The sequence below is a fragment of the Varroa jacobsoni genome, unplaced genomic scaffold (genome assembly GCF_002532875.2).
Source record: "Varroa jacobsoni isolate VJ856 unplaced genomic scaffold, vjacob_1.0 scaffold_1355, whole genome shotgun sequence".
NCBI classification, from domain to species: domain Eukaryota; kingdom Metazoa; phylum Arthropoda; class Arachnida; order Mesostigmata; family Varroidae; genus Varroa; species Varroa jacobsoni.
Window position 1 is genome coordinate 47,808 of NW_019214257.1, and position 16,363 is coordinate 64,170.

The window sequence follows — 16,363 nt, forward strand, 5'->3', positions numbered from 1 at the left end:
GGCGGAAGAACGAAAGATGTGGATGATGCTAGATAATCATAGATCTCCTCCATAGACCTCCATGAAAACATTTGGCTGCCATTTTGTCAGTAGCGAAAAAAGTTCTGCGAAAACCCCACTCAAATACAACCCATCTTGACTTCTGCAGCTTTCTCATAGACACACGTAAAGGATTCTTAGCAAAAAACAAACACCTAAAAAGGGCGAACATCGCTACAAAACGAATAATTTGTCCCACTTTACATTACGCTTTATAGTATCGAACAGACAGGCTCCACCGGAAAACATATTCTTCCAATTGGCTACATCTTACCCGTAAAATGAAACTCTAGTGAATCGCTAAAAATCAGCCTAATCAAACCCCTAGTGGGGGGAAGGGGAAGGAGAAGAGGAGAGACAAATGAGCAAGTAAGCGAACAGACACAGATCTCTTGCAGCCCTGAAATATATTACTCTTATTCATGCATATAGATATTTGATCACATTAACTAATCGTAATGATACTTCACCGAAATCCTAAAAGCAATCAAAGCGGAGACAAACAGGTAATTAGAAGATACTGAAAATATAACGCCAGAACTACAGAACAAAACTACAGAATAAAGAGATAATAATCAGACGTAGCTCTCGTCAAAGATAGACTAGGTCGACAATCACGGTCTTCACCTTTTCACCGTGAAGGTGTTTAGGCGGGAATTGCACCTATCTCTACAACAAAGTCGATCGCAATCTAATACAACTTAATGAACGCATCGGCAACGAGTAATTGATGAAGGTTGGTCTTACTATTGGTCGTACATGGAATAGCAGAAAAGCAATTCAACAACAACAGGTCGTTTACGATGTTCCTGTTCAGCCGGCTAATATTCATTGCCAGAGGGATTCTCGGCTGTCATTCTGCCAATATACACATGCATGGTGGGTGATCTACAACAGCCAGTTTAAGAAGCACCAAACAGACTCCTGCTTCACGCAGCGGTCCGTAACGAGAAGATCTTCAGAAACGTATAACATCAGACAGAACAGAATGTCTGGCTCAACTGGAGAGGAGAGATCATAGAAATGTAGCAGCCACTGCGGCAGGACCACCACGAACAGCCAGACGACGCCATAGTAACAAGCGACGGTCGGCATCTGCCTAGAAACTGTAGTAGCACATTTTCTACTGGACCCGAACGCTGATCCTTCTGTACAAAGCTGCTCGTACTCCCAAGCTACAGCATCGTATCATCGGTTCAAATACATTTCAATACATGTTCGATGTATAATAGAAGATGGTGGTGCTGTTTGTCACCCACAAGGCTACAGCCTCAACCTCCACCCACTCTACGAAAACCGGCGGATTTGCTTCGTCTTTGAATTTACGGGTCGTATTAACGTACACGTAGAGTTCTTAGTTTAGGGAAGCTTAGGGAAAATTATGTATCGTGTTGGATGATATTGGAGCCGATAAATAACACGGGACAGCTGGACGAAAGTGACTGAATATCTTGTCTACATTGTCGCTTTACAGTATCAAAAAATATTTTCTGTCTAATTTACATACGAACAAGATGAAGAAGCGATCTTAGCCACTGAGAATAACTGATAATTTTATATTTCCATCTAGTTACAACAGAAGTACCCCTTTTTTGAGACTGGAAACACTCGTGCTCTCCAGCGAACACTCGATGAATATCAATAGAATCAGTATAACAGTGGACTTGGCCTTCGATACTGCTATTGAATGTACAGTCGAGTATGGTGGTTATGATAATCACTGTCTTCATACGATTATGATTATCACTATTGATATGAGCTCAAAAATTACGTCACCGTCCCCCCAAAACTCCCAGTATTAGTTTTTTTTGTATCGCTTAAAAGCGGTGGTGCTGATGCTGCTGTTATTATGAAAAAAAAGCGTTACTTTTCCCAAAAAGGACGCGCGGGATTTCCAAAATGGGCATACGCGAAGAGCGGCTTCTGTAAGGCTACTGACGTGGCCCTACAGTATTGAATTAACTGCACAAGTTCTTTACTTCCTTTAGCGATCATTTTTGCCAAACATTTCAGTATGTTTATTCTCCTGCAGAACATAAATCCGATAATACGAAAACGTAATCGACTGTCTATTCAGTTGAGAAGATATCGCACCCCCCGCAAGTATGCGTCCTCAAGCGGCAATTGGGGATCATTTAGGATCCTACTATCCTTCCTGCCATTCCACGAAAAATCAAATTCAAAGTTCAATTTATAGGCCATTCGCTCTCAAGACAACGATTCCATATTTCAAACCACATATATAACGCACCTTAGCGGACTTTCCTTACTCTCAGAAATATTCTATTTGGTCTTTCTATATTTACTTTACTGCTTACCAGTTTAAAAAGAGATGCTCTGTCCTGCCGCGGTAGTTGTCCTGCTGGCCATTAACTACGCGACTGTTGACGGTCATACTTTCACATGCAAAGGGGCACAACAGACCATCACTGCTGGCACCAATCCACCAACCAGGGCTGAAAAAATTATGAGCGATTCGATAAAAAAACAAATACACCGCAGCATACGGACGAATGTATTAACAGCTACTTCACATCCACGACCGCTGTTACACTAATACTAGCTTATTTTTCCTCCGTTCGCATCTGCTCCCTGACTGATGCTTATTTTATCCTTGTTACGTTACGACTACTCCAAACACTGGAGTCAACCCTGTGATCTTCAACACACGCAGGCAAAGGATAAAATCAAACCAAGTATCGAATGAAACTTAGTCTCGATTTCTGTTACAGGCACAGTCAGATAGGACTGCTGTGGATTATACTGTTACTCCTAGGATGAAGCTGTGAATGGCTTTGTTGTGCTTCTGCTGATGCCAATGATATTCTCTAGCTAAACAGAGAAACTCGGTATCCTGAGTAGCAATCGGAAGGCTAAGATTCACGCTCACACAACAACAATAAATTGTAGATCGTCGCAAAGCACAACAACGAGCACCACGACAAGGAATGACCGATGACCACGGACTGCAAAGGCTGCTAGAAAACGTCGCTGCTTCTGGGACGGTTAACTATGGAGTATGTTTTCGTCTTCCTCTACCGGTGGTTACATTTTCATAATTTTTATACCGTCGTTCGTTGATGTCACTGTTAAATACAGCCTAGAGTAAAACGGTTAGAAAACCCACATTCAGGTTTTTACCAAGATATTTGTCCTTGGCAGGATCTTATCTCGAAATGTAGCAGTATCTTAAACAGCAAACCCGCCTGCATACTTTCTCGTTTGCGCTTTGCACTTAAATTTACTTGGCCATTTTGAGTCGTGTCAGCAATAGCGTTACAGCATAATAGGTCTTCACAAAGAAAAAACTAACTCTAACTAACGCTGGGACCTGTGCGTATCAGTGTATCTGTCTGTGGCGGAGCTGTTTCATACAACGATTTCTTTCGTGAAGTGCTTCTGCAGTTCTATACCCCGAAGGTACTCACACCAAATTTATTCTCTCGTGGCTCTTAAGTTAACTTCTGTCTACACAAAAAACAATCGCTCGTAATGGATACCGTGGCATCGTTGGCTAACAATGATAATTTTTTCATCAGGGAGTGAAAATTGATCGAATAGTTGAACACTATAAATAGCGCCACGCGCAGCTGGTCTGCACTGTACTGTTTACGTAGTCTGTTTCCGTCTAATCGACTGACTACGTAGCGTAGTCAGGGTCGTACTGTCGTTGCTCACTGCGGGGTCGAACAGCGTTAGAGGCGACAACTTTGGGCAATGGGGTTTCGAACTTGATCCAATCGTAATACCACCAGGAGCAGCTCAAGTCTTTTTTTGTTGCTTGAGCGGTTTGGCCGCTGGCGGCTATCTCAGCCGATGGCGGCGCCGTCTTGCGATACAGTGTTCTCTGTCTGCCTCTCACCAGGCGCTGGCAGCAGCAAGCGCGGCTGTGTCTCCCTCGCACTAGCGACCCACTCCGTTCGCTGCCGACTTCTAAGACTACTACTGCCGCCAGCACCGTCACCGCAACGGTAGAAACGGCAGCAACGGCCGCGACGACGACGACGGCGGCGGCGGCGGCAGCAGCAGTCCAAGCAGTACTGCGTCGTCGTCCACTCCGACCTGGAACCGAAAAGAAGAGCGCAACCACAACAACAACAGCAGCAGAATAGCTGTCGCTATAACGAGCGTTAGCGAGTTCAATTCCGCTGTCACATTTCCAGAACGAAGAACAATCTCTCCTGTGTAAACAACAACATAGAAATGAATGGATGGATTTGTATTTTGGGTGGTGTTTTGTAGAACACTAGTTTATATGCAGGGCGGAGCAGACAACATATTTGTTGATGAACGCATATGTTAAGGCTGCTCTTTCTTGAAGCTAGGGAAACGCTGAAATGAAGTCAATTAAGATATATAATATGCCTGAAATAGGAAAACAGTACACATAACGTATATACGGTTTTATTACAGAATGAATGTAGCATGATTAAGGTCGTTCTATTTTTGTTCTCAAAAGTATGTACGTTCGCCGAGGGGGGTGCCTTTAGTGAACCCAGAGAGAGCAATAGTTGGTCACATATTGATCAGAAATCGCGTATGGAGTAGAATTGGATTGCCCGTTTTTACTCTACATATCTAATATAGTTCTTTAGACCGTATTGACTTTAAGGAAAACAACGGCTACGGAACTTAGTGCGTCCTGCCCTTTGTATTAATATAATGACGACAGATACTATCCGTGCAGTTGAAGAGTTGTAAGCCTGCCATGCATAGCACAACACGCCGCTGTAAAGAGCAACAAACAGTGTTGCCATCGCTATTATAACTGGAAACATTGCGCACGGAATGGCAGTGCTAATGATATTATGCTACTAAGTTTTGTCGAAAGTGGAATATGAAGGGCGCCTTATTCGCATTTCGAGGACCTAACGCGCATAAAAGTATGCCTCTTCTATAGTAAACTTCTCTCTGCAAGTGACCTGGTAACTTACAGTGATGCAGTAAAATCCACTGCTCGTAATAGCGTAGCGCATGACGTGTTTGCTTGTTGAACTAATGAAAGACACATGGTAGTTTACGTTTGAATTCAGGCGCAGGTAGATTCCATTCCGCATTGGAAAACAGCCGTCTGAAAGAATGCTTAGTGGCGGACTTAAAACACGGGAAATGTTTTTTTTTTAACTGATTTATTATAAAGCTGACACTTTGCTACATTGTTACAATGGATAAACAAGTTGTGAATGACGCAGTTGTTAGACTTGGAAATCTTCTTATAAAGGCCCGAGTTTTCACAATTCACCATTTGTCAGCAAAAATTCGAGCACTTCGGAAGACCCATCCTCAAAAGTCTGAGAGCAGGATTCACCGTCTGCTGCTTGAAATATAGTAAGCCTTCATTCTTATATGGATTGTTTTAGTTAGATAAAACATTTGAGATTACAGTACACGTCAGATAAATGTTTGCTGTCATTTTTAATAGGTGCAATGTTTAACACAGGAGGCAGTCACCGATGGTTTACGAAAAGGCCACAGAATAACTATATAATAATTTTATAATGTGAATTCGATTACAAAATGCGCATAAACTTTGATCTTGAGGGTAAAATAAATTGCAGTGTTTCATAGGAGTTTTCTTGAAAAAAATTCATTCCACAAAGTTATCGTTAGTATAACATGCATAACATTTACAACTTTTAATTAGAACTTGCGTTGTACTTGAAACGTTCACGTTTCTTTTTGTATTGATCTTGCAGTTTTTTAAAGACGCTCACCAATTCCCGTCAACGGAAGTTAATGGCCCGTAGGATTCTTGTCAACGAAGATGATCACGCACGTGCGATGGAGTCTGAAACAACAAAGCCCGAAGAACGGGCGTTTCACAGATTATGCAGGTATGTTGATAGCAATTAAAAGACATATATGACTATACCATCATTTTTTACAATATGATTATTCCAAACACAAGCGTTAGTGTCTATACGGAACCCAGTACAAAGTTTTTGTACGTGACAGTTTTTATTTTGAAAAAAATTATTCCATTTATTTCAAGCGCCGGTCAATCTGAAAAACTGAACATCTGTTACTACGTCTTTAAGATCCTAACTACTCTGACAATGTCCAACTTGCTGCTGCATTGCTTGTGATAAGCATTAGATCACCAATATATTTCTGTACCGAGGCGCTCGTATGAGCAGTCGCGTCAAAATTTAGTAAACCAAATCCATCTGTAAGACAACCAGTTTAAGCAGTTTTTGTGTATTTTAGCATGGTAAACAAGATACCTTCAACGTTTCGAAACATATGATTTCCAAGAACCTGTATTTTTGCTCACACATCATGCTCTAGAAGAGAGTTAATGAAATTAACTTCCAACAAAATAAATGACAGGTTCATGTAAAACAGATTTGGCAACGTATTTCGCAACGTGATTATCTGTTACCTTCCATCTTCGTATTGACTTTCAACACGATTCTTTTGAGAGACTGCAGGTAAAGTATTAATGTATGCAACGTATTTATAGATAGCACGAACAAGCGTTAATAACTGGCAACAAGTACTTGCTTCGCACTCATAATTATGTGATGATCGGAGGAAGTGAAACCTGGGAACGCTGAATGAGTTAAACGAAGTCAGTTTGTTGTTAGTTATGTATCGCAAAGGGCAAGCGTTAGGTTTCATACTCACAATAAGATAACACTTTGCATTGACCTTACAGTCGGATTAGGTATCTAGTGAGTTTTCAGAGCGTTTCAGATTAAAAGCAACCGTAGCAAGAGTGTATTTCGGAGTCCGCAAATAACTGAGACTACAACGAACATATTTGCGATAGGGTGAAAATAAACGACTCTGCCATACGACCCTTAAGAAAATGGATATTGAAAAAAGTAACTTGTTAAAGGCCATTCTGGACTTGCAGCAAATAATGAAGTACTTTATGTACGTACGGAATCAAATTCTGCCGCAGTGTACCTATCGAAGGAAAATGCACCTTTCACAAAGCCTTCAGATATGAGTTACAAATGTTAAATAGTTCTTAGAATTTTCAGAATTCGCAGTTGAATGAATTCGATACACAAATGGTCTTACGATTCAAAATTCTACACAGATATGAAAAAGATCTACTGTGGCCTCGGGGCGCCTTTTCCATCGCCATATATATGCTATAAACCCGAAAATAAATGTATCATAATAAAGACTGCGGCGAGTAAATCCGTAGTAAGTACAAGAACAGTTCAGCATATACCATTTTATAAAAAGCGGAAGTCAGTAGTGTATGACGGATTGTTTTTTTTCTATGTACAAACTCGCGAAGTAGGTAACAAAAAGGATTAGTTCCAGCTGCTATAGCACGAAAAGCATTACACCAACGGAACAGGTAACTGAAACAAAAGTCTGATTCTATTTTTCGGAATATAAGGTGTAACGAAATGTTAAATTAGTTGTAAAAAATCTCCATGGTCGAGCTACAGGTTTTGAATTTATTACGTGACTTTATAGGGAAAAATATATTGAGATGTTTTTATCGCACTTTCGTATAAAATACGCCGATTGGAAATATTGGGTGCCGCCGCTGTTAGAGATGTGGGACAAAAGGCAAAAAATAAAGGAGGAACGGAAGGTCATCGGAAAAGATAAAAAAAAGGTGAGCAAACTATGATTTCTTCACCAACACTTGATACAATTAAGTTTGTTGGCAATACAAAATAGCAACATTCAGAGATTTGATAATTTATTAGCAAACTATTTTGGCAGCAATTCCGCGGTCTGATCAAATATAAAAACATGTGGGCCGTTTCTGAGACAATAAATTTACTTAGGCTAATACGATGACGGCTTTCATCGTTTTTCAAGCGTGCATTTACGGGGCCAAAGGAGGGGCGTGGTGTAAATACCTAGGCCGTATATCGTAACACATTGCTGTAGGAACCATGAACAGAATAAGGCATACAGGCCAAAAAAAAAACGAACAGCTACTCAAGTGACTGATATAGTCATTTTGCCTCTTCATATCGGTGCTGAACCTCTGCTGGCAGTTTCGAAACGATTTTGAAAAGTGATTTCGAAGACTTGTTCACGTAAGACGATAGCTGAAGGCCAGTTCGAATTCGACAGATTAAGAGCCGCTGTGTAAAGGTTAAATCAATGAAGTGAAATTGTTGTCACGGAAAAAGTTGAGTCGTCGTTTCTTGTTAGTATTGTGGGCATGACATGAATCTTGCTAAGACAAAGTAGGGCTGCCTGTTTTGGTCTCGGGCAATACTGACACTTTGCATGCCATTACAGGATCGACCTTCGATAAAAGAAATGGTTCGGGAGACAAAAACCAAGCGAGAACGAAACGACGAAAACTTTGTGAATAAACAAGGTAGATTATATATTACTATTATTCATTTTTTACCGGATATCATTATTACTACAAGTCAAGTTACATTGGTTTTTGCTTTAAATACGTCTTAAGTACAATTACTTAATCATCGTTACGTAATAACAGTTTCTTCCAGCAAATGAAGCCCATGTGTCCTGTTTGTTTGAATGAAATGTATGTGAAGATTTAAATCTCTTGATTCCAAAACCTCATACAAAACAAATGTAGTGCTACATAGTTTGCTTGAAGCTGAAAGCGTAAAATGTGTTTTATTCAAAAGCAGCTTCAGACAATAAAGCTAGTGGAGTATTACTAGATTAGTTCTACCCGTTTGTAGAGCCGTGTTTTGGACTACTGTTTTTTTCGAAGTCTCCTTGAGTTAACTATCAAAAAAATCATTACATTGTATTTTTACCATTATATCTTTACGTGAGCATGGTCCAGATAGCAAGCATTTGGACTAAGTAGTTTTTTAAAAATTACGAACGCGTTTATTACGACCTTAGCGTTTTCGTATTTATTTTTAAATTCTATCATTGTATGTTTTTGAGACAATAAAGGTTTTTATTGAGGAAGCTAGAGATGTTGCTCTAGATTTACTGCCTTTGTATAAGTTTGTAATGCTCTGTCAGATATTATATGAAGTAATATATATGTGATAGCTACATACTACTTTGTTACGTAAATACGGTAGTATGTTGTACATGTACACATCGTTTGCGTCAAATGAAAAGCTTAGTGCACCTGCATGCATGACCGTTACGTTTGCTGCGCTTGATAAGAAACGTAGATCTGTACTCAAAATTTCAGATACTGACTTGAATGGTGAAAGCCTAAAACCACGAAACAGCATAGAAACATATCTCAGCGACAATAAGCAACGAAAACCAACGGACATCAAAAAAGGATTTGATAAACACGCTAAGAGAGCTAGAGCTACAATGTCTACAACGGTATGGCCTTTTAAAAATAAAGAAATATTAAATTTAGTGCCCTAGCTAGTAAAAACACCTGTGCAATAGTATTAGTCGTTGGCCAGGACTCACTTGCCTAAAGGAAAGTTAGAGAAGTAGCATTGACTAAATACATAACATTCTCATGCACAAATGTAGGGTCTCACAAACTACTTGACAGTAATAATGACTCTGTTGTGAAGATGGTAATCGGTATCACCTTTTTTAACAAACTGTAGACTTTAGATAAATAGTCTTCCCCTATAAGACAAGTTAGTTGACACGAACTCGAAAGTGAATGCGAATAGAAACAAGTGGCCTACTTTCTGTTTATAATAATATCTGAAACTCTAAATTGCTTACGTCAAATACATACATAAAGTAATACTAATATTGGTCTACTTGATCGGCTTCTTGCAGAGTGATTCATCAGATCAAGCAGTACCCCAAATAAATAAGAAAGTTATTAGCAACAATCGTCGCCTTTCCAGCAAAAAATTTTCCAGTGTGTCAACAAATTCTATCGGCGAGTTAGACACCAGTGCGGAAGAGTCTATAACAGAAAATTGGGAAGAAGAAGAGGAGCCAAGTAGCGATGAGGCTGATGAAGAGGTTGTGTTCAATCGAAAAAAGGCAGCGCGACGTTTGAGCACTCACCAGAACGGCGATAGTGAAGGCAGCGAAGCTGAAGATTGTTTCACAGATGGAAACAGTGACGACAACAATGACGTCCAAAGAAGCCAAAGAGCCTCTAATAACATACCTGGCTCGGTAGGACTTAATCCATTTCGGCCGTACGCGCCCCAGCATATTGAATATTCAGACAGCGAGGGTAGTGATGACATTTGGGCCAACCGCGATACTAATGATGCAACTCGACAAGATCAAAAAGTGAAGGACCTCAACTTTGGAAAAGATGTCGACAATGACACCAAGCAAATGGTACAGGAAAACAAAGTAAACACTGCATCTGGTAAGAGCGAGATTGACGAAAATACCGAGGAAGAAAATGAACGAGAGAAGGATGAAGATATAGAAGCGTCTGATGTGACCGAAGAAACGCGTCATTCGGGGGGCCATCTAGGGGGTGAAAGCTCTGAAGGTTCTAAAAATGAAATGGAGCTTCGGTGCAAAAGACAACTTCCTATTGATGGTGTGTTTTTATTGGTACACGTTCGCTTCAGTGTCCTAAAGTAATCAAGCAAATTCTACTAGAGATTCGTATATAGCGATGTAAATATCGAAGTACTTAAGCTCTGAACATAAGTTACTCATGTATTTGGATTTTTGGGAGTCTTTTTTCTACAGGTTTAAGGAACAACAAGAAAAAAAAACTTGAAATTGACTTCTCAGTACAAAACAGACTTCAGTGTATCACAAAGGATATGGACGATCTCGCAATAAGAAATAAAGCAATGCAGCAGATGGAGGAACTAAAAAAACGACAGGTGCTAAGGAGAGCCAACAAATCCGCCGAGCCAAAGCTAGGTTAGTTAGGCATAGTGGAAGCAAGCTATATGCCCAAAAAATTCCGTTCTCGACTTATATACATCAATCAGTATTCCTAACCAAAGCCAAGCTGTATGCTACTAGACCAAGAAGAATATGGGAAAGATGCGAGTCACGGTCAAATAATTTCATAAATTTACTGTAATTTTGTCTTATTGAATGCAGGTATTATACAAGCTTATTATCACTCTCGTAATTTTAACTGACTCCAAAAAAAGCTATTGAAAAAAAGTAAATATTTATACTATGAGAGCGACGAGAGATTTCTGATTTTCTGGAAAACTTCAATTAATCAGACGGTAGAGATTAACTGGCTTCTTTGGATAGGTTGGATATATGGTTATCATGCAAAATTGGTTATATGCAACTCGTTTAAGACTATAGACGAACCATGCTCATGACTACCGTATCTAGTGTGCTTGACTTTTGTGAACAGCAACAAGGTGTTTTTTACAGAACTGTTATTGACTTTTCGCAAAAAAGTGCTCTCCTATATTTTTTCTCGTTTTCATGATGATGGTTGTGTGATTATAGGCTCTAATAAAAATGACGATGCATGCTCCAATTCAAATGATTCTGGTGAGGCAGAAAACGATAGTAGTGGTGGCGAGGATTCAGATGAAGGGGCGTCATTTTTTTTAAAAGGCGACGAAGAAACCAGAGATTCCACGTCAAAAACCATTCCCAAAGAGAAAGCTCCTAGCTTGAATCGCCGTGAAAGGAGGGGTCACAAGAAGAAGTCATATACAATTGACAGCACTGAAGATAACATCTACAGGGGCATAGGTGAGTGTTAACGAGGTATAAAGCAAAAATGGTGTTATTTTCATTTACTCAAATAGGTCGTTAGGCGGATAGTTGTTAACTACTATAAGGAGATAGCGACCTTCTAAGGCGACTAAGTTGCTTTTACAATGATCGAAGCTGTTTGCAAATTACTTTTATTTTGCGTTTCTCGTTGGTTAACTTTTGAAGGATACGTTTGTCCTAGTGGCGTTGGTTTCATACTATCTCATGTGCTTATCCAAATGTATTTTAGGCAGAAAATCAGATTTCAACAGTCAGCGCAAGCGGCCTTTTCGTGGAAAGGCTCCTGCTTGTTTCAGTCATAACGCTGAATTGCCATTCCCTGAAAAACTTGGCCCTCAATTAGGTTATCGGGCAGGAGCGGCACCTTTTGAAAGACGCGAGTCCTTCGGAGGAAAGGCGATCAATTTTAAAGGAAGAGGAAATTATAGTGGGAAGTATTCTGGACTTACGAAAAATTTTGAAACTCATGTAGAAAAAGATCATAATGGAGCCGTCCATGACATGGAAAAAGATCGTAAAAGTTTTAAAGGCTTTAACAAAAATTCAAAAAGTTATTTTCACCAAAGGGAATTTGGAAATCAAAGTTACAATAATGCAGGTAGTTCTACAGGATATCAGAGAGAAGAAAAGGGACACGATTGGACGCCGCATCAGGATCGGAATAGTTTCGTCAGCGGTAGAAGCAACGAGCGTCAATATAATACTGGGCTTGAGTCCCAAAAACAATTCCAGAAGAAGCCCTTAATTACAAACAATAGAAATAAACAATCCAGGGATGGTACCGCCACTGGATTAGATGCTCAGTTTCAGGTAAATTTTGCCTAAATTTTTTATATCTGGTGTTGAAAGAAATAACCTTCATTAAATATACGTGGTCAAATGTGTGATTCTCTCTTAGGTTAGAACCTTTGGTAGGCTTGCAATGTGTCTTCTTGCTGGGTAGGCTGAGTTAATGCATTTACTTCTAGCTACTGTATTGAGCAAAGTGTATTGAGCTTAAGTCTATTCCTGTCATCAAGCTCAATCAGAGTTACTTTTTTTTATTCTATCTTCGCTGAAAAGCAAACAAAGTCATTTTATAACTTCATACTATCACTCATTTAGGCAGAGCTAAGTATCATAAGATGCATTACCTTGCAAAAGAACCTGAGACCATGTTTTATAGAGGGTCGTTATTGAAATAGGCGTTCTTTCTGCCGCCACCAGTTCACAATGAATCTCAGAATTAAAGTGTGTCACAACAAAAAGCTGCATCATGAAGCATTTATACTAATCCTATGTTGTGGGGTTCAACTTTCTTATCGCAGGGAGGAAAACAGTCAAAGAAGACATCATACCATAAAAAAGGGTCTCTACAGGAACTACATCCTTCGTGGCTTGCGAAGAAAAAGCTTAGCGCCGCAATTAACCAACCATTTCAAGGAAAGAGAATCATATTTTCTGATGACTAGCTAAATGATTCGGTAAACCTCTTCAGACTTTTGTTTTTTTCTATAAATCACAGATTATTTGGCTTGATTTTGTGTTCCCTTATTATTAACCGCTTTGGGTAAGATTGTTATTCATGATTATTATATTGCATATTTCAACGATTGTCACTTTTGCACGGCACGAATAGATGGCATTTCGAAATTAGCTCGTATTTGCTTTAGTTGCTGTTCAGGCAATTTCTGTTAATCTCATCTTAACTGAACCTCTATTAGCATTGTTATATCGCTAAGTCAGCTTATGATTAACAGCATTGGCGACATACAGTCGAAATTTGTTGAATTGTATAATTAAGGTAACCTGTTATCAGTGACAGCATGTTTGAGTGTAAATCATTTTAATTTACAAAATATATATACTTTTGAACGTTAATTAACTGTCTTGTTATTGTTTTGAATTTTTTGAATCACTGATTCGAATTATCGGGTTACTTGTGTCTAATGGCACAATAAGATATTAAGTTTTTTCGATAGTATTAGATTACGAATAAAAATCGTTTTAATCGGGAATGTTATTATTTGTTCATCTTAAAGGATGATGAGAAAATGAAAGCAAGAAGATAAATTGGCGATTGATTAAAAGCAGTCCACTTATTTAAATCCTGAGCGATGAGGTTGCGTAGGTCAGTCGGAATTTTATTATCTACGTACTCGTGAAAACGCCTCTATTGCTAGTTGATTTAAAATATCGGTCATCAGCGAAGATTGTTATTATATGCACGAGATGAATGGTCTGCTTACTGTTAAGGCCAGCTGCAGTGCTGCTAATGGCGAACTGGCACCAGAACGGACATTTCTGGGCGCTTAGTAACAAAGCTGAAAGTGCCTTGCCATCTTCAAGAGTTTTCCTCCTTTGGGATTAATTACATTAGAAGAACTATTAGTCTCAGAAGAAGATCAATTTATAAACTGCGTGTTTTTCTTTAATCAAACGCCTCATACCCAGGCCCTTTAACACATTGCAATTATAATTTTCATGTAGAGGCATCACGGTCGTAGGCATGTTCCAAATATCAACAAGGAGTGGAACGTTTTGCAACGCGTTGTTCTTCCGATCAACAGATCACCAAAACTATGGAGCGGTCGATCGCCCTACTATCTGTAGAAAATTATTAATCTGTAAGAACGAGTTATAGAAAATGTATCAGCTTCAAAGTCCTACGTTTAGCAACAGCCGCTAGGTATCATACCAACCTTTTGAAACAACAAGGCAGAAATAGGAATACAAGTTTTATTCTACGTGCAAGTGGTCAATTCGACTGCAACATTAGTACTAAATTCCTTTAAATTAGAGCAAAAGTGTCACTGAGCGTGATAAACTGACCTAAGTATCGGTGGTGCGTCGAACTAAAGTTTCAAAGTCGTTGATTGGAGCCGTTCATTTAGAGGTTAAATTGCCTCCTTCAGCCGTACCAACTCCCAGACGGTACTTACAAAAGAACATTAAGGATGCAAATAATAAATTCCAAGAATGGCAAACCAGACGAATAACGGTCACATTCTGCTCCAATCTGTTTAGAAGCAGCAGCGGTACTCAAACCGCATCAGTAAGTTCTTTTCTTCACAACATATGTCTTATAATAATAATATATATCCATCTTATAAACTATGACACAGCTATGAGGCAGCTAACTTGTGAGTAGGGCCTGACTGTCTCCGACCTAAGGACATCAAAAATCTGCTACCCCCTTGGCGCGGTGTCGTTGCCCAGAAACCTAGTCACAATGGCGACTACGTCTCCCAACGAAAGTCGATACCATGTGCAGAGTACTAGTTACCACTTGATTATTCGAATAAGAGAAGACGGGGATGTCGCTTGTATCTATTGCTTGTTCTTTGACGTTACGAAGAACAGCAGCTGAAGTGGCGCGTAGGGATTTTCAGCAGAAGTTTACTATGTTTTGACCGCCTGAAATGCAGGTGATATATGCAGTACAGTGGTAAATAGTATTCCTGAGTTACAAAAATTTTATAACTGCTACCATCTGCCACCAACAGGAGAAGTAACAGGCCTTTAATGAGGAAATGCCCTTAGACTGACTCTTTTCTACCCTGCTATAAATATGAGATACCTTTTCTGGAGTCTATATATATGTTATTATTGCTGAAGTCTAGGACAGAACTCGAACGCATGTTTACGATATGCGAAGTTTTTATACCAAGTCCTCTTTTCAGGCAACCGAACAAACGAAGACTAGGTAGCATATTTTACTTCTGCCTAATAGTCAGGTAAAGACCGTCAAAACGTTGATTTTACCAGGAATACTTCTGATCTTATCAGAATCGTTAGAAAAGGAATATCTTGAGAAGGCGTTCACAGAGAATACTGACCAAGAATTAAAAATATACTTATGAATTCTAACAAAAAGATTAAGAGCGGACAAAATTATATTTTTTTCATTAAAAAACTGAAACTTTACAAAATAATACACATGTATTTAATACACATTTTACTAAAATAACAGCTTTTCTAAAAAGGTGTCAACTTGACTTCGTTGACTTTTATTATGTAATATAAAGCTGCTGCATAAATAATGGCGTTTTCTTTTCGAATGTTTCATTTCTCTTTTCCTTTTTTACCGTTTGTTATTTTACCTGTTGTGGTTCTGGTGTATGATGAATATTCTTCGCTTTATTATCTACACATCGAAGCCAAAACTTTTCAGCAGTTGTGTACTTCTGATTTGCATTACCGTTCCTGACCTTGTCATTGACATTAGAAAACCAACGGTAGGTCACGCTACGCCATCTACTGCCTTTTGAACAGGAAAACACCGATGCGACACGGTCTTAAATCATGAGGACATAGAAGCACAGAATGAACGATGGATTGGATATGACAACCGGGGACTAGGCAGGTCTTTCGCATGTAACAATGTTGTTGGAATAATGCGTGCTTCGAAAAATAACATTTTAAATCGGCAGGGAGGCATTTTTTATACTGTTTTGATTAAAGTTTCTATGATTACAGAAACCTATTAATTCGTTTTACGTTTTGAAATAGAATCGCCTCTTGTTTAAATTCAAAGCATGGATATTTCTGGTTTACAGAAAAACACATTGTACGCTTACTTTATTCAGCATTCAGCCCAGGTCCACAAGCTCTAGATATTTGTATCGTGTTATAAGTGGACTCCATGCTAGAGAAGGCTTCATGGCTATATCTTTCTATTTATATATTGCGCATATATTTGTCAAAGATGGCACCTTAAACTTATGCAATGTACCTTGCGCCAGTCGGCCAACAAATTAAGCGA

General features: G+C 39.2%; 2 protein-coding genes across 4 annotated transcripts in view; one reads left to right on the forward strand and one right to left on the reverse strand.

Annotated features, from left to right (window-relative positions):
* Smurf (SMAD specific E3 ubiquitin protein ligase) overlaps positions 1 to 4,170 on the reverse strand; it is a 51,009-nt gene extending 46,839 nt beyond the window's left edge. Inside the window, exons 1-2 of one of the 3 annotated variants that reach the window (XM_086971977.1) lie at positions 3,468 to 4,169; positions 2,358 to 2,495 (exon numbers count right to left, since the gene is read on the reverse strand). The gene's annotated coding sequence lies outside the window, so the exon portion shown is untranslated. Of the gene's footprint in view, positions 1 to 2,357 lie in introns of all 3 variants that reach the window. The other 2 variants (XM_022848467.2, XM_022848466.2) reach the window with 2 other exon arrangements.
* Positions 4,171 to 4,555: 385 nt separating this feature from the next.
* LOC111269106 (uncharacterized) lies at positions 4,556 to 13,479 on the forward strand. Its single transcript, XM_022848468.2, has 10 exons — positions 4,556 to 5,367; positions 5,736 to 5,873; positions 7,480 to 7,624; positions 8,266 to 8,347; positions 9,158 to 9,300; positions 9,721 to 10,453; positions 10,609 to 10,788; positions 11,344 to 11,595; positions 11,849 to 12,429; positions 12,927 to 13,479. The coding sequence occupies exons 1-10, from the start codon at positions 5,204 to 5,206 to the stop codon at positions 13,068 to 13,070; spliced, it is 2,562 nt and encodes an 853-aa protein (XP_022704203.1). The 5' UTR covers positions 4,556 to 5,203; the 3' UTR covers positions 13,071 to 13,479.
* The last annotated feature ends 2,884 nt before the right edge of the window (positions 13,480 to 16,363 follow it).

Bases quoted from the DNA above. Each gene is read 5' to 3' on its own strand.
- LOC111269106 (XM_022848468.2), top strand. From the start codon at position 5,204: ATGGATAAACAAGTTGTGAATGACGCAGTTGTTAGACTTGGAAATCTT. The intron at 5,368-5,735 runs GTAAGCCTTCAT...TTGATCTTGCAG, and splicing joins CGTCTGCTGCTTGAAATATA to TTTTTTAAAGACGCTCACCA. The intron at 10,454-10,608 runs GTGTGTTTTTAT...TTTTTTCTACAG, and splicing joins AAGACAACTTCCTATTGATG to GTTTAAGGAACAACAAGAAA.